Source organism: Megalops cyprinoides, chromosome 6 (assembly GCF_013368585.1).
Source record: "Megalops cyprinoides isolate fMegCyp1 chromosome 6, fMegCyp1.pri, whole genome shotgun sequence".
Lineage (NCBI taxonomy): Eukaryota > Metazoa > Chordata > Actinopteri > Elopiformes > Megalopidae > Megalops > Megalops cyprinoides.
In genome coordinates this window covers 33542283-33563357 of record NC_050588.1, presented here as the reverse complement: position 1 = coordinate 33563357, position 21075 = coordinate 33542283, and the positions used below count along the sequence as shown (strand labels likewise).

At 40.8% G+C, this 21075-nt stretch overlaps 1 protein-coding gene across 2 annotated transcripts; it reads left to right on the top strand.

The window, feature by feature from the left end:
- The first annotated feature begins 372 nt into the window (after window positions 1–372).
- On the top strand, window positions 373–13130 carry sdc4 (syndecan 4). Of its 2 annotated transcripts, none has more exons than XM_036530999.1 (5): window positions 373–610; window positions 10501–10672; window positions 10879–10916; window positions 11095–11290; window positions 11716–13130. In XM_036530999.1, exons 1-5 carry the CDS (start codon window positions 557–559, stop codon window positions 11865–11867), a joined length of 612 nt encoding a protein of 203 aa, XP_036386892.1. In that variant the 5' UTR covers window positions 373–556; the 3' UTR covers window positions 11868–13130. The 2 variants fall into 2 exon arrangements, with proteins under 2 accessions (XP_036386892.1, XP_036386891.1); XM_036530998.1 differs by having other exon boundaries at window positions 10498–10672.
- The last annotated feature ends 7945 nt before the right edge of the window (window positions 13131–21075 follow it).

Genomic DNA, 21075 nt, shown 5'->3' with positions numbered 1-21075 from the left:
TGTACAGGGTACTTTTCTTAATATCCAGCAAAAAGGATGGATAACAGGCAGTTTGCCCTGTACAAAGAATGCCTGTCTGGCAAATTAATGAATAGTCATTTGTAGCAAACATTTGTGTTTTTTTTATTATAAATATAGTGAAGCTGGAGTGTGAGAAATTTTAAGAACCATTAGCAACAGGTAGTGACATGTAAAAACTATAAATTTAACAGAAAACGAAATTGCTCCCCAGGCACGGACTTTACGGTAAGAGAAGGGAAAGTGTTCCAGTTGCTCGCTCTGATTGGTCGCTGATGCTCCATGGGGCGGAGTCCGCAGTAAGACCAAAATATAGGGAGTTCAGTGTGAAGTTTTCACCAGTTGACCTAAGTTTGTCGCGAAGTAGGGGGACGTAACGCTGTAAAAAAGTGTCTTAGTAACCGAAGAAGAAATAGATTTTTATTTTTGGGACTTTTTGGAAGTACAGTCTCGACTGAACACTCGCCTATTTTATATTTAAAGGTTCTACAAGCTAAGCTATCCACTACCTTGTCTTTGACGGAAGATTTCTGGGAACATGCAAAAAGTGTGGCTCCTGTTCGTTTTATTTGCATCTGTGTATGCTGAGTCGGTAAGTAAATCTAGTACATTTGGCAAGTTAAAATACTTAACAGCTAACTAACTATTTCGCAAGGCAACGAGAACATTTTGTTGGTTAAAATCGCAGGCTTTCTGTACCTAGTCATTAAACTAGGTGTTTGATAAGATTTATTTTTCATTTTGTCATCTTTCAAGTACCTCCTTAAAGTGCTGATTAGCGACTAGCTGGCTAACGTTGTCTGGCGTCTAATAAAGCATAAAATAAATAATAGCAATAAGAATCCCGTTTTTATTATTACAGATTACTCTAATGATTTTATTACGCCACAAAGTCCTAGGCTAGGTGGCCATTTCAGCCAATATATAGTGCCAATATCGTATTAGCTAGCCAGACTACCAAGATAACGTTACCTAGCTACATTGTATGGTACTTACTTACCAGTGTTGCAGCCGTTCGTATGACATTTCGACTAAGATTAGCTGGCCACTGCTAGCTACTAGTACGATTGAACTGTACTAACGGTAGCTATCACCCAGCTAGCCTTCTTTTCAAGGACGGTCCTTGCTCGTTAGTTTTCTGAATCTCAATCATTTTGATATCTAAGGTAGCGAAAGTTACTTGATTACGTAGCGTTAAATGGAGAAAATATCGGTAGCTAAAGCTGACAACTTAAAGTTAACTTGTGTAACCTTTAACCTCGTTAAAGGATCCTAGTATCTAAGCAGATGTCTCACGTGTCCCTAGACTCCAAGCATGTAGTTTGCTAGTTAGCAGCTAGCTAAAATTAGCCGTGCCGTGAGACGTGTTATGTTGTTCTCAGTGTTAACTGGTGGCTAGCAAGACTAGCTGTGTAGTTTTAGAAAAACGCGTTCAGTTATTAAAGGTGACGACACAATGCGATTGTCGTAAAATGGTAATAATTCAAAGTAACTTAAGATATATATATATATATATATATATATATAGAACTAGGGTTGGTGGTTAATTATATATCCTTCTGATTAACAACTTCAAAGAATAAGCTAACTTTGCTAGTTAGCAGAACTATGTCATTAGCCAACTCTGAGTATGCCGAGTAATCGTGGTAGTACTCCGGCTGGTGCTGTATACTAAAGGAAAAAAAATCCAATGACTAGCCAGTTATTTACTTTTGAATTCTTTGGAAATATGCTATTCGCTTGCGGGAGGGCCGATGGGCTTGTTCTGTCCTTGGACCTTAGACCCAGCGAGGTATTGCGCAATAGTGCCCCAGCTGCGTACTTAAAATGCATACTTGAATCTGTGACATATGAGTGACGCTTCTTGTGCCTGAGTATATCCAAATAAGGTTTTACCGGGGACCCTTGGAAACTCCACTTAAGTTGGACCAGTTGAGACATTATGTCATTATTGGATCCCCAAGTGAGCAAAAGGCCAATATTCCAAAGAAACTCCGAAGAAAGGGAACAGGAGGCTCTGAAAGAAGTGTGTAGATAAAAATATGTGTTTGTTATTGTGTTGTAAAATATTATGACGACGAGAGACGGTCAGATGACACCATTTGCATCCCTAACAAGGTTTAGAGTAATGACTCATAAAACAGGCAGCTGAAGTATGAAGCATGAAGCACCTGAGTATGGTGTGACTGGTTCATTTGGTTAATTGGAAAGAATTTGCCGGTGTGCAGATGTCTACTGTTGCGGTGCGGGGGGGGCGTGCTAGAATAGAATGGAACAGAAGTTACCCGGGGCGTGTGATGGGGGTAGCTCATGCCCAAGGACAGATGCAAATTGAATGCACAGACATATTATAACATACGCTGGGCTTTGTGTAGGTGTACCTGGTAGAAGGTATTTAGATCTTAATCTGGCCTGAATATGAAAGACGTATCTTCATACTGACCTTGCTTGACTGGATGTCTCTCTTTCCACCTCTTGGAAACCTATGGCAGAATGGGAGTCAAAGTTATACTATATTCAGTGCAGCTTCTTGTGTTGTGGTTGTTATTCAGGCCTATGGAAGAGGCAGTTATCAGTACAATGACTAGCTCTGCTTGTAATTACACCAAATGATCTTTACACATCAAGGTATGGATTGAAAATTTGAGATGGTTAAACTGCCAATGGATTGATACTGTTGAATAGCTGGGTTGATTTCCACTGTCCTGAAGGGTGGGATTTGTAATTCTGTACACATCAAAAGACCTCCCTGCCCTTTAGATTCACTGAACTTTCAAGCACCGCCAAGCCAAGAATGGAGTCTGTTACATTCCTCAAACCCATGCAGAAGCTGTGCCTCACTTGCATTTTTCTTTTTTTTCCATTTTCCTGTGGAATTTGACCCCTGCTGACCTTGACCGGCCCTCTTGTGGGATTTCACACACTTGGACGGATTTAAATGGTCATGGCTCTTTCATTGGCCTCCTTCTCAGCCAGTGGGCTAGAGGCTGGCATGGACACATTTCTTCTCTCTTAGCACCACTCTCCTCCCCTGTTTTTTTTTTTTTTTTTTTTTTTGCCCCCTTCCATTTGGGAAATTACAAATCGTGATAAAGTAAACCTCTCTGGTACATGGCCATTTTACTGTTTTAACTGCGGCAAGGATGGTTTTTTTCGTCGATGTTGTTTACATTCCTCTGTCTCATATATTGCAAACGGGCACAGAAAACATGCTCAGATGAATTTCCCTCTTCCGGCAATTCCGGATACCTCCCACATTGCACAAATTGTAAAAAACCAGACGAGTGAACCTGGGCCAAATTAAGGACTCAGACTCCACCACTTCATTCGAGGAAAACTGATATTTTCCTGTAAGAAAATCGTTTAAGAGCCCAGAAATGCCTTGAAACCTAGACATTGACTAATTCCTCCTATATGGGTTCTGTCTGCTTTCAAGATGTTAGCTGCTGCTGTCTGTTGGTCCCGCTGTTTGCAATGTCCAGTTCGGAATGCAGTTTTTGTATAAAGCGTGAGATCATTTGCACTAGAATGAGGCTGTTTTTTGCTTGATGGGCTGAATTCAATGCCAGTGAAAGGCTGTGGAGAGAACATGATAAATACTTTCACCAGGATGTAATAATGGTTACTGCATTGCTGTCCACTGGGCTATAAAATCCCTTTGGAAGATGGAATGTTGGCTGTGAGAGAGAGGGTTTTGTTCTGAGCCCGGGCTAAAGGAGTTAAGAATTTTATTATTTCACTTTGCCAATTCAAAGTCATCTGGCACATTTGCCCGGCATAAGTGCGACTGACCTTTCTGAATTTGTTTTTAGGGAACAGTGTCATGATTTGGATCATCTGCAAGTGTGGAGCAGGTTTTCAAAGATTTTATTTTTGTGGTTGGTTACTTGACTACCCATGTTTTTCCCTCACAGTGCGTTTTCTGTAGGTCTTAGTTGAATATATGATGAGACATATTCTGTACTTCTTAATCTGACATTCAGATTAATGTGCATAATCCTTTCTTTGTTGCCTTCCTGTTACGTAGGGTGTTAATTATGGTGCTCCAAAGCAAACTGAAAATTTGTCTCCTTCAGTTTAACCACAAAATTATTCCTACAATTGGCTGCTTATTGCTTGTCTCTCCTACCTCTATTGAAACCTGTTGAGTGCTCAGACACAAAATGGCCACCCTGCATTTACCTAGGTGGCTTCTGCAGGGCAGGAAATCAGAGGTCTCCTAAATACCTTTTGTGCAGTGAGCCACCCATGCTGTCCAGGTGTTAATCTGAAAAGGAATGTCTCTCAAAAATGCCAGTTCACTAAGAAACAAACGTCTTAAGTGAGCCTTAACATGGCCCTAGGTGGTTTGATTCAGAGCATGGAGAAAGAACAAAGAAATGCTTTGCAGTGTTCAAAGCTTTGCCTGGGATAAATCCTTTCAAAAGAGGGTCTTGGAGACAAGTGTGAGTTTTACTGCCCAAATCAGCCACTTGGAGCTTAATCAGTGTGTCTGGACTGCTGTGGATGGAAGTTAGGACAGGAACAAAGTAGATGGCCTTCCTTTGTAACTCCCTTCCCTTGAAGGTATATTTTGGGTGTGATTAACAATCACTTATTTGTCATTACATTAAATTATGTGGGATTGTAAAGTATAAGGAGGAAAAAACTAAATACCCAAAGGAAAAATGTGGTTTGGCACAGCAGAGTTTTTTTAAATGTTGCCAATATCATGTGATTTTTGCCAGTTATTACCTGTATATGTGGCCGCTCCTCTTGGCTGCATGTTGAATTTCTTACTTTCCACTGGGAAGGGGAACTTTGAATGTAGTGCTTTTCACATTTTGGTAAGGTGTTTCTCGGAATTCTGCCTTGTAGTTTGGCTCCCCCCTCAGATGTCAATCATGGGATTAGCAAAATATGAATATAGAGGATGACTTTTTAGAGATGTTATTTTCAGTACTGGCATTGGTTTTTACTTGATGAATTTACTACCAGTAAGTGTGACGTGGTACTCGGTGGTCAATAGGCCGTTGCCTTTTGTCCAAATAAAATGCTGCTTCTTGAGTAAGCAATGAAAGTTTTAGTTAGTCAAATGCTGTGACGCACCACTGAGGGAATGAAGTTAGTCATCCGTTTTCTGCCTCAGTGTCCAGAAGGAGAGATTTCGTTTACTTCTCAATCTCTCAGGCTGACTGTAGTGAAGTGAGTCATCTCGGGTGGGTGAGTGTGGTGTGGGGGGGGGTGCAAGCCCTTTGAAAACAGGGCAAGTTTTGTAGATCGAATTAATGACTTTGTCATCTTTTGTCCAGATGACTCACTTGAATGCCAAGTTAGCATTTATTTGTGTGTCCTTGAGCTGGAAAGGACACACAAATAAATGTACAGGAAATGTTAAGCTGAAGTCCATGTCGTTTTGGGACACGCTCCGTTTTACCTCTGCTGTGTCATCAAATCACCATCTTATGTTTGGGATTTGGGAGCCTTTTTTTACTGTGTCAAGGCCACCTGATATGTGACACACCCCCCCCCCCCCCACACACACACACACACACACACACACACACACAAACAATGAAAGTGTAGCTTTGTGTTGGGCGAGGGACGCGAACGGGTTGCTTGCATTTGTGACTGTTGGAAACATGGCCCTATAAATAGCGTGTTGAAGGTGGAAGGAATCTGGCACTCTCCTGACAGCGGTGTGTATGTGCAGAAGACAGGGGCCCTCACTGGGCCTGCAATGCGTCTCGTGAGGAGATCCGTGGACACAATGCGCATTGGAAATCCAATTGGCTGGAGTGATGGTGGGGGGTGGAGGGGGCGGGGTAGGCGTGTGGCTGAGGGGTGGAGAAGAGAGGCGAAGCAGTAATTCGGTGTGATCTGGAAGGACGCCACAGCTCTGTCCGTGTGGTCATAAGACTCTGATCTGTTACCTTAAGTCCCCAAATAAGACGTGCCAGCGGTGAGGGAAATCAAGCATTCCTTTCTTGTTGGACGAAGGTGCGTGCTTGTGGTGGGTCAGCTTTTGATGCAATCTTTTGTCAACAGTCTACAAAACAACCCTCCAACACACTGTAAAAATAAATACTAAGGGCATGGACTCTGGTGCAGGGACCTTGAGGCTTTCTACCCACTACAAACTGCCTGTTTAAAGGAGTTACTTTATCAGAAATTGTAAGGGAGACATTTTATCGTCTTGCCACAGTATTAGGCAAGGTTACTCAAACCTTCCTGGCTCTGGACATAAGTAGAAGGTCATTATCTCAAAGGAACAGATGCTGGGGAGTTTGCTGGCAGATGGAGGGATTTTGTTCCTGGGGGCTTACAAAACCTGTTGCTCTGTTAAGGCTGGGCTGAGCTGGCTAGCTTGTGCATGGGCACCCAGCAGCACTGTCACAGGCCCACCCCCACCCCCCCATGCCAAATGGCGCACAGTTGGGATTAGCGGATATGTCCTCCAAGATCTTCATTGAGAATGATTAAAGTAACTGAAGTGCTATTGTATTGAAGATGGATCCCAAATTAATTCTGGTGATTGGGGCAGCAGCTCAGTGGTCAGTGATCTAACTGGACAGGTGAGCATAAACTGTATTTCCACAGAGGTGCCTTGGCTGAAGGTTGTGTATGCCTGAGCCCCACTAGTGTGCCCTGAGCTAAGGCAAGACAAACTGAAATAGACTTTATCAGTGCAAGTGCAAGAGTCCAAAGGTCTTTAAAATCACTTACCCCCAGCACAAAAGCATAAGAACATATTTAAAACAAAAAAAAAACAGTGTAGGCTGGTAAAGGTGATCTCTAAATATGCTGTAGCGTCAGCTGCATTGCAGTACATGGTAAGGTGAACCTAAAGCTTTGCCAGCTGTCATGAATAGGCTAAGCAATCCACCCAGTCTTCCCTTACAGAGAAAGACTTTTCAAATGGGAACCAACATGTTAAACTGTTACAGATTAACGTGGGACCTTTGTTTGGGCAACAATGCTTTTCACATGACACTTCACTTTATTTACATCACAACCAGCTTTAATGGCAAAGTAAAGGTCATGTGCATTCTCAACTGTCTCGCTGGGTCTTAACTGAGCTGTTAGCGGTGCTTTGCTCAGGAGCCCACACAGGGAAGCACTATAATGTTTCCTCATGTCTGAGTGGAAAGTTCTTCAGTTCACGTTTTAAATGTCGCTTCCTTTAACCAAATGATTGTGCCGTAAGCCGTGGGGATTTTGGCCCTGACTTTTGCTGTGTGACATTTTGAAGCGTAAGAGGAAATGGAAAGAAGGGGTAGCTGAACTTGTTTCGCTGCATAGCTAATCACAGTGCATCCTCGTGGGGTATTATGGCACTCTGCCCTAAAACGCGACACGAGACAGTTTAATCTGTAAACCTTTGAATTGTAATGCTTGTATCAAGATGGTAGCAGCTGTCTTCTGTCCTAAAATGGCTGTCTGTGTAGGTATATAATTAATCTTAGGAATGCTTTCCGCTTCCAAGGAGTGATTATATCAAACAAAAATGCTTTGTAATTGATATGATAATGTAACAGGCAGTGACTGGCTCTCAGAGGAATAAGCAGGCCTAATCTAAACCAGTGGCTCCAAACTCTGGTACCCATTTGAAACTAACTGGGTCACAAAGCTTGCTTTGAATAGTCGAAGTTGGCATGTCTGCCAAAGGTCATGTGACTGTCCTGAGGGGGACCAGTAGCCCCATCATCATTAATTTAGATTGTCTGAATTAAAAATGCAGTGATGGTGAAAACTGAAGATGTGACATTGAGTGGCTGGTTCCTCTCATGGTAAAATGTCAATATTATAAAGCTACTGGCTCAGTCCATAAACTGCATAACTCCATGAAAACAAAAGGATGAAATGCTTTCTGAAGTTGAGTGAAACTGTGAGTGTATTTAACTGAGCTTGCAGTGTGTCATTGTTTTCCTGCCCATTGGATTTTGCTTTTTTCCTCCCAGGAAACCATATTAAAGACAGGTCACTTGGCATGTGCACGGGCAAGCAAAGTACAGATGGACTCGGCCTTCATTCCAGTAAGGTGGAGGTCTGTAATGGTCTCTGACATCCATAGCTTGTTTGTCCTCTGACACCTTGCAGCTGGTATTGGGGACATCATTCCCTGTAAAGTAGCCGAAACGTGGCTTGTGTGCTGCTATGCAGTTGTGGGAGAACAGATGGTTTGATCAGTCCATTTGTTGTCCGAGCTCTTCCTGTAAAGGTCTTAGATGTGGCTGAGAAATCCTCAGAAGTACTGCTGAAAAAAGTTCTGCTTTTCAGTTGAAACGTTCATTTGATTTTTTTTTTTTTCACTTCAAACCAAGTTCCTATCACTGATGTATCATGACGGCACGTTTTTCATGAAAAGGCTCTGTCTTCTGCTCATAGTCCACAGTAGAACGAGGCTGTGTGGTCCGTGCGCTCACGGCTGTGGGTTTTTCTGGGGGTTTTTTTCGGTTTCGTTTGTGAGTCAGAAGCCTTCTGATAGTGGGGGACTGCCCAGTTTTCAGCAAAACCATGCGTGCTTTGTGCAGCTTGGAAATTCTCAGGGCAAGTTTTTTTTTTTTTGTTTCGTTTTGTGTGGGTTTTTTTTTTTTTTTTTGATGTGAGGACAGTTGGGCATAGGTTCCCCATCAATGGCATTTATGCATTTGAGAATCTGCAGCTTTGAAAAGTTTGAGGCAGGTCTGTTGAAGCCTCTGATGTTCACAGTGAAAGAGTTAACAAGAGGCTACTCCACAACTAAGTGAAATGGCAGATAACCCCCTGAAACGGTGAAATCTGCTGATCATTCCCTGAAATATGGGCTCTGATCTGGGAGGAGAGGAACCTGTTGTGACAGGAACTGCACGCTTCACAGTTACTACCAACGGCTCGTGATGTAGTATAAAATGGATGGGGCTCCATGTGAATGGAGGGATATTAATGAGCCTCTTGCTTGTCCTGACCTGCTAGAACAGGATGTCTTTGTTCCAGAGAGGCAGTCCAAATGCGGGGGAAGGGGAGACCCCATGTGCAAGTCTTCCTTGTGCCAAAGGCCGTTGTTTGCTCACATAGGTTAAATGGATGAAACCAGAAATCAAATGATTGTGTAGAGGATACAGGAGGACACTGTAAAATGAGCAGCTACAATAAGCACCTGACTGCAGCAACAGCTTTCTTCCTCTATTTTTTTTCCAAATTGCCAAGTTATTTCAGCCATAATTTCAGCTGTACAATCTGAATTTCAACCGGTTGATCCTCTGTGTGTAACTCGGACCTAGGATTAGTGTGGTGAGGACTTTTCGAAGTCAGTAAGCCTGAACTTTGATTTTTTTTTTTTTTTTTTTTTTCCCCCAATTTTCTTCTTAAGAAGGGAGAATTTATAAAGTGTTTCAAAATGGCGTGTTTGCACTTGGTGGACCACCTGGCTGCTAGAATGGAGAATTCAGTTTGTGCAGTCCTCAGACAGCCTTGAGCAACCATCCAGAACTGATAAAACGTTCACCCCGCTGCCACAGAACAATGAATACTGCATGACTGTTTCTTTAATCAGAGACAGAGCACATATTTGCACAGCCAAGCCAGGTGTTATTTAACCAGCAACCCGTGCCTGGTGCCTTGCTCAGCAGTCGGTGCTAAACGAACTGGGCGATGGTATCTGACAGTTCTTATGTGTAGGGTAGCGGTTTAACCCAAATACGTTCTGCTTAAATGTACTTTAGGAATCCCCAACGCCTTCTTTCTGCCTTTGTCAGTTTTCCCCTTTGCACAGATTTTTTCCCCCCTCTTCAGCACAATGGTAAATGGCATTCAGCAATTAATGACAGTTTCTTTAATCTCATTTGCCGCTAATTTGATTGCTCCCCATCACCGACAGTTTAAGTGTCTTAATGTGATTACTGAGATTGAGGTCCTTTAACCACCACCTGATGAGTTTAATTTTGGCTGGTAATGGATGGAGTCTGGCTGGTGTGAGAGAGGACTCAAGGGAGGGGGGCTGGGACAGTTCAAAGCACTCGGTTAGGAATGTCGTGTCACCATTTGTCTGAAGTTTAAAAACAGCGCAACGCAGCGATTTCACATGAAAGCGGAAGAACGTGTCTCAAACGAGAATAGATGTTTTCCCCTGAAATGACTAGTGTCATAAAACGATGCGTCTGGGATTAGAGGGGAAGTTTTAATCTGGCAGTGAAACAAATATGCTTAAAACCCACTAGAGAATTGGACATCCTTGAAACCCCTCATGTTGCTAGTCAGTTGAAATTAGTCACGCTGCCCCTTCCTCTGCATCCCCCCCAGAGCTATCTCCTGCCATACCTTTGGAGCAGACAGAAGAGGGATAAGATCACTGCGGCAAAGACCCATTTTCACAATTTGCGTAAGGGAAAAAGGCAGGGCACAGTTTAGTTTTGAAATGTCTGTTCACTCCGGTGTGTGTCTCTTAATGTTTCTGTCGGCCACGCAGAAGCCCGATATCTCTAAATGGTGTGTGTGTGTGTGTGTTCCCTCTGTGATCAGCAGGTTCGGGAGACGGAGACATGGATGCCCCTGACGACGCAGGCTGATGACTCGCAGGACGATCTGCTCTCGTCGGGAGACTCGCCTAACGGCGCGGACTTCGCATTCTCTGACGATGAGGATTACGACGATGACGATGACGATGGTGATGACTTCTCTGGCTCTGGTGACGGAGGTCAGTTAAATTTTGAATTTTGTCAGCCGTGAACACTCAGGTTTTGCTGTGACATGTACAGATTGAGGCAACTGCTGTCTGCAAAGTTGGAAATTAATCTTTGTAAATCTTTATAAATATGTACTCACTTTTTTTGGTTGATTATAAGGGATAAGTAATGTCAATGTTTAATCTTTATTAATCAATTCCTCAAATCCTCTCTACAGATGAAACAGGATTCAACAATGTCATGCCCTCATCCAAGGTACTGTCATCATATTTAGTTCATTGTATCTTCCATGAATTTATAAGCAGAGTACAGCTCATGACAAATCCCCTATGTCAGTCTCTTTCCCTCATTTTGTCCTTTCACTGAAGGGAAATGTTCTTGTCTGACTTCTGGTTAAAGATGAAGACTCATGCTTCAGCATTTCTTCCAACAGCCTGACATGAACGACAACAAGATTCCAGAGCAGGAGAGGCCCGCTGGGCCTGAGCCCACAGTCGACGAGAACGAAATTGTGCGGAAAAATGAGGTGGGGCTGCGTGCTGGCATGGAGCCCGCAGACGTCTCGTCCAATGTCCTAATGGCCCACGCCGGAGAGGAGAGCATCTTCAGCAAGCCCGAGGTCCTAGCGGGTGAGTCTTCTCTACCCGTTCTAGAGAGTGTTGAGTGTCATACACTACATTCCATTCATTTAGCAGACGCTCTTATCCAGAGCGACTTCCAGCACAAGAACAGAACTCTGTCCAATCAAGTTGAATGAGCAGCAGTGTGAGACCAGGCTAACAACACTCCCAAACTAGTAGGCATGAGCATAACACCATTCAAGCTAACTTGAACCTGTAACCTGGCTAGACAAAGGAAGCCTAGTATACTACCATACATCACGGTCACTAGAACACAGAATCCAAAACGCATCCCAATACTACACATAAAATAAACGGCAAGTAAATATAAAAGGCAATGAGAAGAAATCTGAGACTGCTGGCTTAACAGCGTACTAGTGGCTCTTGGGTCTTAACTACATGCATAACCCTCTCCCCCTCCTTGTCTCTTTTAGCTTTGATTGCTGGGGGTGCCGTGGGGCTGCTCTTCGCCATTCTCCTCATCCTCCTGCTCATCTATCGCATGAAGAAGAAGGATGAGGGCAGTTACGACCTGGGGAAGAAGCCCATCTACACGAAGGCCCCCACCACAGAGATCTACGCCTAAGGTTCCCCGCCATGGGACTCTCGCAACAGTGCCTCAGAAACACAACCTCTCTGCTATCAGCTTGCCTATATTGACATTCATCCTGGAGGACTGAAACGGAGAAACAGGAACACTTGAGACGTTTTTTTTTTTTTTTTTTAAAACACAGTTTCGCAGAATTGATTGAATCCAGAGTGATGCAAATGAAATGATATGAAATATAATGAAATCGATGCCCTTCCTTATGGTGAAAGAGGGAGGGGTCTGTGGAAAAGCCTCCATTGCCAAACTATGTGGTGTGAGAAATGTTTTATCGCCTCAGTGGCCCCAAGCAAAACATGTCCTGAACCTGCAGTGAAGTCCAGCACATCACTTGTTCTAATGTTTTTCCCCTCCCCCTGCTGTTACCTGACACTACAAGATTAAAGAAGGTCTTTGCATCCAGCAAAGTGGCGCGGTACAGATACTTTTTGTTCTCTCTCTACACCGAACACTGGCATTCTGATTTCACATTGCAGTGGTTAGTCAGTGTTTGTGTCAGCATCGGTGCTACAAGTGATAACTTGATGGTAGCGATTTCTTTTCTAATTAATTTAAAGTCCCTGTGCAGTGACAAACTGAGTTTTTGCGTTGAGTTTTTTTGGCAGGTAAAACACACCTGTGTGTTTGGGTTAATTCTAACGATATAAATGGGTTGCCTGAACAACCTGTAGAGCACGCCTGAATGGAGTGATGTAATCCTCTTTCCCAGGGTGTGAATGTTTCTCCAATTTACGCAGAACCAACACCCGATTTCTCAAGGACAAGTCAGAATGTTGGACACGCCTGCATTCCACCAAATAAAAGGCTAACGTTAACAAGGACCATTCTGAGGATCATGTATTGTGCTTCTGAACCCGGTGCTTTCAGACTGGTAATATGCCATGCCTTATTTCAATTATTTATATCCTATTATCTTGTAAATCAAGCAGTTAAACACTTGTATAGATTGCTTAATTGCAGTTCAGGATACAATACAGAAATAATATCACTGCACATGGACTTTGCTTCCAGGGATCTGTATATAGCCATTTGAATAAAATAAAAACCTTGGTACTTAGCCATCACCTTGGCAGACGTCTATTTACCAAATATTTAAATGCCAAATTATTTTTTTCCCAATACTTTCCTTTTTTAATGTAATTCCAGTAAAACCCCAGAATCCAGGGTTACTTTTTAACCTCAAGAAAAACTTTGGGAGGGTTTTTTTTTGACCCATGCTAGTTGCCAGTACTAACTTTTCTCCATTTTTCAGTGTTTGATAGACTAGTTTTTTGTTTTGTTGTTTTTTTTTTTTTTTTGGTATTTAACTTGTCAAATATTTTATTGCCTTTTTCAGGTTGGGACTTTTCCCCTCTAAGCTGTTGTATATGTGATAAATTTTTTATATATGCTAGTTCAAGATTTTCAGAAGCAAATAGTTTTAAAACAGGTTTTTATTTTGTAAGAGTTTCTATTTCTTTTAGACATTTTAAGCAGTGTATATTTATGTTTTGTAGAAGGAATGCAATGTAATTTTCAGGGCTACCTTTGAAATGAGCCATGTGTCATTTGCATGGGGGAAAATCTGCTGCTTTCGTCACGAGATGTGAATCACTCACCTAATGGAGAAGTCAATGAATCATTGATTTCTGCATGCAGGTTCTGATTTCTTTGGAAATAAAGCTATTTTAATGCACATTAACATTTTAAATTATTTGACCCCTTTTCATGCTGAATGCTGCTGTTTTTTTTAATCAGTTAACATTTGAGTTTCGGACTAATCTTTAAACCCCTTTCATTTGTCATCTAATATGTTAATTTACATCAATTGGTTTGGCAAACAGACTCTTAATTGGGTATTATTCCTACTGGGTAATGTTGGTATGTTTGTGAGCTATGAAGTGCAATGATCTTAATACATACAATTGGCTTTAAGGGTCAGTTTTTCAGAATTTGTACAGAAATGGTGATCCCTCATTTTCTATTGAGAAGTTTGAAATCCATACTATTACTACATCTATTCATTTACTTAACAAATACATTCCTGTGAATAAAATAGTTATTACTGTCATCGGTTTTGCCTTCAAAATGATGCTGACTGGTTAGCTTTTCAGGCACTAGATATGTCTGACAGTAGAGAGGGAAATGGTGCACAGTACTGCCTTGCTGGGAGGACTAGTCTTTTCCTCACATGTTGGTACATAATTTCTTGAGCTGAGGTCTCACAGAAAATGACATATATATGGTTTATATATATGGCTTTATATGGTACCCTGTCACATGGGTTAGATGTACAGTGTCCCTACATCTACCCTTAAATTCAGATCGATCCACTCTGTGAAGTGCAGAAAGCCCATTTGTATTTTGATGTCATCCACACATGGTTTCATAAATAAAATGTAAAATGAGGAGACTTGTCATTGTACCAGAGCTTTGTGATGTCCGAGAAAGTCATTAAGACTTAAATTTCCGGTGTAAACGTACTGTCCTTGGCTTTTTAAGAGTTCAGGTAGGACATAGAAGGTGTTTGCCATTCTACTCAACAAGATTGATTGGTCAGAATGAGGACTGGCTAGGTTACTCTTTTGTACATATTGAATTTATAATGTTCTGTTCTGTTACTGAATTTATTAAAAAAATGCAAAAGTTCATTTGCGAGGTGTCATGAATTTCCTTAGTGCACATGTTCTTGACTTGCAGTGAATAGTTTTGACTTTGTTTTTGTTTTTGCATTGTTCTTAAAGGAGTGCAAGCTGCAAAGACCCCCCCCCCCCATCGGTAGAGATAGGGCTGCATAAGCGTCCACCCCTGTAGTGTTCCTGGTAGACAGTTCTGTTGATGTTCAGCTGCTGTTGTCCTGAATAAGCATGCTCATGCATGCCTCTGCTGATGTCTTTAAAAACCATGGAAACAAAAGCTAACAACAAAACGAGAGGATGTGTTCGCCAGAGGTTTCAAAACTGAACATAAATGTTAGTTTTAACTCCAAACCTGTGTGGGGGAGGAAGGGGGGGGGGGGGGGTCGGGAGAGAGAGAGTTTCTGCATGGAGGAGAGAAGCAAATGTGAACTGAGCCCTTTTTTTACTCCGTAATTACGTAATTGTATCATTACAGTGATATTCTCCAAATCTGAGGGATGAGCACGAAACATGCATTTGCATGTATACACATACACTGCAAAATTTCTCACTTGAGTCATAGATCATCTAAAATAATGGAATGTATTTTTTAGCCAACACTGTAGCTATTAGTTATTTTTTTCCTTTATTGGAAGTTTTGTTGTATATTTTGCAGATGTACTGGAGTAAAAAAATGTTCCTTTGTGGCCTAGAGCCCATGGAGTCCTGTAGGGAATACTTGGGAAAACAAACAAATCTTTCTGCATGCATTTCCATTTTGTGTTTTGGTTCAGGAACTGAAGCGCCATACACATCACTTTCCATACATTATAACTCGATAACTACAATATTACAAACACTCATGATTTTTCATAGCAGTCAAATCAAAATATCCTATGGGCAGTTAAAGGTTTAATGAACAACAGAAATGTCTTTGCATCATTCATTTTTTCCACATCGAGGTTTTGAATTATGGCAAAGTAATTTCTGCGGCTACCACATACTGCATATTACGAAAGAAAATTGTAAAGTGTGGTGGCTAGTAGGGAGTTTCCCTCTAAACTGACAGAAAACATTCCAGTTGGAAAGCCTCAGACACCACTTTGCGCACACCATACTGGTCTTTTCAAGGGAAATTAGGCATACAAAGTGCTGGTGCTATGCAGGCCCTTTGGGCCGGTGCCTGTTCATGGTGGAAAACGTGCTCTTCCTGGGCCAAGATTGCTGAAGTCTCTTCCTTTACTGGCCTTGTAGGGTAACATGGATGTGTGAGGAAGATCCTGCTGGATCAGCTGCAAACAAGTAAATCTAGAAAAATTCACATAATGCAATTCACACACAGGTTGGGAACATCCTGTGTTTTTGAGACATTTTTCATGTGATCTGGCAATTATCATCACCCTCAGATATGGGGGAAAAAAATCAGTTTAATTAAAAAAAAAAGACAATTAACTGAGTAGATTCCATAGAGGCATGTTCCCTACAGTGGAAAATAATGTAGACTGCAAGTGTCAATGACGTGTTGGAGCATTTTGCGTTCACAAGAAATTTTTCAGTCAAAATTATTTATTATTATAATTATTTGCACAAACCCCAGGTTTGTTTTGCCTGAAATACAAACCTTGTTTTTATATGGGGAGACTGTTTAAATGCTTATTATTAGTATGACGTAATATTGGTGGAGACAATATTGCTATGTGAATGAAAATTGGAATAAAAAAAAAAACAGAGTTACTGTTTTTCTTACCAAGTGAAATTCCCAGTGTTAAAATGACTTCAGTTCCTTGTTTTTAGTTTGTCTTGGCACGTAATGGATATTATGTAGAAAAACATCTAACGGGATTTGGGGATTTCCAGCCGACGGTCAAAGGCCCAATAAACAGGAATGCTATACAATCCTACCCACTGAACCATTACGATAGGCGGGTGATAAGACAGATAATTGCACCCTGGAATTTTTCCTCAGCCATTAGACCTTATTGGGGTTTCAAAATGCATTCAAAAGGCAAGCCATGACTTAATGTCATTCCTGTACATCTAGAGAAAGGTGTCTCTTTCGTATGCCCTTTTTAAGGTCAATTCTAGTCAATTCTATCAACGCTCCGTTATCTCCTTTAGTTTGGTAATACCCAGTAATCACAAGCTTATTAAATACATTACAGTGTTCGTGAAAATCAGTACCCAGCAGACCTGACGTAAGCCCTCCCCCAAGCATGTAATATCTAAGAGATAACAAGTTACACTTTTACTTTCATTTATTGACATTTGACCATGCACTTGATGATCATGATCAAAAAATTGCATACCATTTATATTTCTCCTAAAATGTTAATATTAGGCTGACAAAGAGATAATGTGTACCTCCAGTACTATTTAAAAGTTTGGAAAATTGGACACTCTACTCATGGAAGTGTTCTTCTTTATTTGAACTATTTTCCACATTTTATATAACAATAATAAAGATTTCAGCATGGAATAATAATGAAGATATAAAAACTATGAAATAACACAAATGGAATTATGCAGACATGCATTCAATCAGGTGTGTCCAAACTTTTGACTGGTACTGCATCCTTGAGATAACATTTGTAATCAGCTGTCGCCTCAAATGGCGCTCTTGTTATAAACTTGATCTGAGTTGCTGTACCCCAGATAATAATACTGCACAGTAATACTGAAGTACTGACAATAATACTGCTGGGGTTTTCACAACTAGCATGCTGCTAGAGTCTAGGCCATGCCACATCGACCACTGCATCAGTGTAAATCAGTTGATATTTACCAGTGGTTACTGTGACACATTACTGGCCAAGCGTACATATTTGTCCTGCATAAATGAGTGACTCACGGGCACATGTGTGCCTTGTGAAGATTGATGGGACTGAAGTGGATAAAAATTGACCTGAATGTCACACAATGATTCCATCGTTATTTTCCAGTTAAATATTTGTTGTGCCTGTAAGACTGTGAAAAGACTTGGTCACAAAGGAGCGGCAAAGGAATAAAAGACGTGATGAAGAGTAGAGTTAAAAGGCTCAAGGAAATGAAAGTTAGTAAAAGTGTTCAAAATGATGCCACAGTGTCTGCCGCAGCACTTTAAAGCACCGTCATTTACCTGAACACATCCACGTGTTAATTTTAGTTTTATGGTTTAAATTTGCTTTTATGGCCAGTGGTGTTGTGTGCAGGTATTCCTGTTCAGACAAAAGCCCTGTGAGCACTTCCTGAGAACAAGAGAATAAAATGGAAAAAACCAGTGTGATAGAGCAAGCAAATGTGTACCATTTCCAGATGGCAAGTGGAATTTAATAAGATAAGTGGTTTACATTGTGATGGGAAGAAGTTTACAACTGAGAGAGGACAAAACTGATATATGAGGAAAATGACCCTACCCTTCTTCTCAGAGAAGAGAATTTCTCAGGTTTTACACTTAACATCCATTAAGTTTTCAATGAGCCTGGAAAAGAAAAATGTTGCCTTGCAGTTAAAGAATGCTTTTCACCCAGGCGGTCTGCACTGAGAAAGTACCTCATTGAATCTAGGTCCAATGCATGGCACTCCCCCTGGGTGATGCATGGCGGCCATTTTGTGCCAGAGTATTCACCTCCTATCAGATGCAGTGGAGAGGAAAGAATGACTGAGGTCAGATCAGGAGCCTTTACTCTGATTAACATCTGCAGCTATGTCAAATGTTATACTGTAAACACAACGATAAGAGCACTACTGGGTTACAGGTCACACTTAAAAAGCATGTTGGCTGCTACTGAAAGATTGCTTACATGCTTTACAAATGTAAATGCTTCTTCTGCTTTAACAGTTGCATAAATGTAATATTAACACTATAATATTAACAGGTGTACAGAGAGCAAATTTAGACTATTAAAAAATTATTAGGAAATTTAAGGCTACTGAGACAATAGCAACCCTGCAAGGACGTCTGTCTTGCCATCATGGCAACCATGATTACAAAGACAACAGCTGGAGATCTCCTAAACAAACTGGCATCTTCTTTTATTTAAGAAGCATGCACGACTGTTGCATTCATGGCCAAACTGCAAGAAATATCTGTTGAAGATAAGCCAAAAAAAAGAGGCAACTTGAATTTGCCTAACCAAATCTGAATGACAGGTTGAAGCACATTTCATGGTCAGAGGCAATGCTTGTTAACATTATGTTTGGCGTAAAGACTTGAATATTATGTTGAAAAGTAAAACAACCACACCTATTTTAAAATATTATGAGTGGTTTATTATATTCTATACCAACAGTTCCTGGATTTCAACACATACCTGAACATTTTGGCCAAATATCTAACCCCCTCTGCCAAGAGGCTCTTGGCTGAATATGAACATACCAGCGTGACAATGACCCAAATATTCATCCAAATCTACAAATAAATGTTGAAGTAAGAACAAAGTAAACATTTTCAAACACTAATCTCAATCTCCACACCTCAATTCAAAGTCCAACATTTACGGTCACAGATCCAGAAAGCAACTCAGAAACTATAAGCAAAATATCTGAAGGACCTAGAGCAATTCTGCCAAACGGACACTGATGGATAATTAAATATGATCAATAATCAATCATGGACAATAATGCCACCTCCAACTGCCAAAAACTCTACAGGAAGTGTCTTGTAATACATGCCAGACGTGAGTTTATGAGCCAATAATCACAGGGGTGCAAATAAATGTGATCCTGATGTTTTTTGGAATAAAATCCATAATTTCTCAACTGTGTGAATTTGCTCTGTGTGATGCAGTTAAGACTAAAACATATCATTTTCCGAAAATATCCAACAGACATTATTTCTTTTATATTTATATAGTTTTTGTTCCTATTTAGTTTGAGAATAAATACAGAGAACACTGTACATACTTTTTAGATATTCAATAAATATAATAATATTTTGATTTTTAAATAATAACAACAATAATTTAATACAATTATAATATTTAATAATTTAATATTTTAATTAGTTTGATTTAAATATTATTTGATTAACTGTAACTGACAAAGAAAAAAAAGTTATGCACACCTCAATAGTACAGCTTTCTTGCAAACAATAACAGCAGACAAATGCATGAACTGGCCAGAAAGCCTGTGTAGCTGTGTTTCATACCGAGTCAGTATTGCATTAGCACGACAACTCATCAGCACCACTTTCGGCAGTAATCCTGTCTGAAACGAAGATCTCCCATGCTAACACTGACCAGGCTGAGCCATGCTTAGCTGTTGCGGCTTACAGCAGGGGAGTCACATGGTGGTACGGCTGCTGGCTACCACCAGAACCGGTCAGTAGGCCTCTAGCTGTCTGAGGGGCTTGAAAGCAGTCAGGTTTGCATGGCAACTTGTTGACTGGACTAGGGCCATGTGGTTTACCAGAGATCATGAGGTTGGCGGCAGCAGGTCACTAATATGCCAGCTAGCTAATAGCAATTAAACCCTCCAATTATATCCACATGTATGAAATACGTGGCCCTGGCCTCGCTCTCTGTTCAGGGCAGATTTGCTCCTTACTGGCTGAATTCAAAGTCTCACACTCACTCTTTTGTCTCCTTGCATAAACCAAATTCCACACAACCTTCTACACAGTCAGAGACACATTCCTTTCTTGTATTACAATGAGAGCCTTTGTATTCACGCCTCTGTGGTTTTTTTTTCTTGTCATTTTTATTATTTTAGAACTGTGTGTGGAGAAATTAGCGGTCTCTCCAATGTATTTTCCCCTGTGTGAGACCTCTATCTGCCACTCTGCTGTGAGAGAGGAGTTTTATTGAAGTTGATTCCTTCCAGGATTAGATACTAAGATGAACACAGTGATCTCCTCTGCTATCTAGATTATATTCTGTGAAGATATCACTGAAATTGTCTTGACTCTCGATGGTGCAGCTTTGACTGTTAATTTTGAGAATGTAAAGGTACTGTTTGTTCCAAAGAGTCTAACCCAGAAAGTCAAATATGCTGTAACGTTTATCTGCCCCATTTTTCAGAATCTAAACAAAGACAATATTTTTCCTATCAAATCCAATGTGTTTCACAGATATTAAAACCATACAATTTACATTACAGCATTAGAGAAGAAGTGAAGCCACAGAAAGAACCTAAATGTTTTTGCTTTCACAAACAAAATATACACAGTTAATAAATGTGTAAGTTAATCTTAAATTCTTTCATAAACTGTCATTAACACTGGCTTGAGGACTAATCACATGCACATGTATTAACTTTGACCTCTGTTTTATTGGGTTCTCACTGTCCTGATCAAATCAAACGGGAAAACCGTTGGAACGCCAGTGCATAAATATTATGCTTCTCCTCCTTGAAAATCTGAACTTTAATGAGAGTCTGTTTCTGATGAGAAACTGGGAGTGTGATTTTTAGTTCATATTGATGGTGCTGGCTAACTCCCTGGTGGGCTGTGCCTGATTTGCTGACATAGGGGCCCAGCTTTGAAAAGCCGCCTGAGAGGCAATCTCTGCAACTGCCTTCCTTGAACTTTTTTTGGACAAAGTATACAGTTACTGTAAACTGATACGTTTTTCATACATTTTCACAAACAATTTTAGTGATCCAGCCAAAGTGAA

Coding starts and splice junctions, on each gene's coding strand:
- sdc4 (XM_036530998.1), top strand. CDS start 557: ATGCAAAAAGTGTGGCTCCTGTTCGTTTTATTTGCATCTGTGTATGCT. Junction 611..10,497: donor CATCTGTGTATGCTGAGTCG/GTAAGTAAATCT, acceptor CTCTGTGATCAG/CAGGTTCGGGAGACGGAGAC. Junction 11,291..11,715: donor CAAGCCCGAGGTCCTAGCGG/GTGAGTCTTCTC, acceptor TGTCTCTTTTAG/CTTTGATTGCTGGGGGTGCC.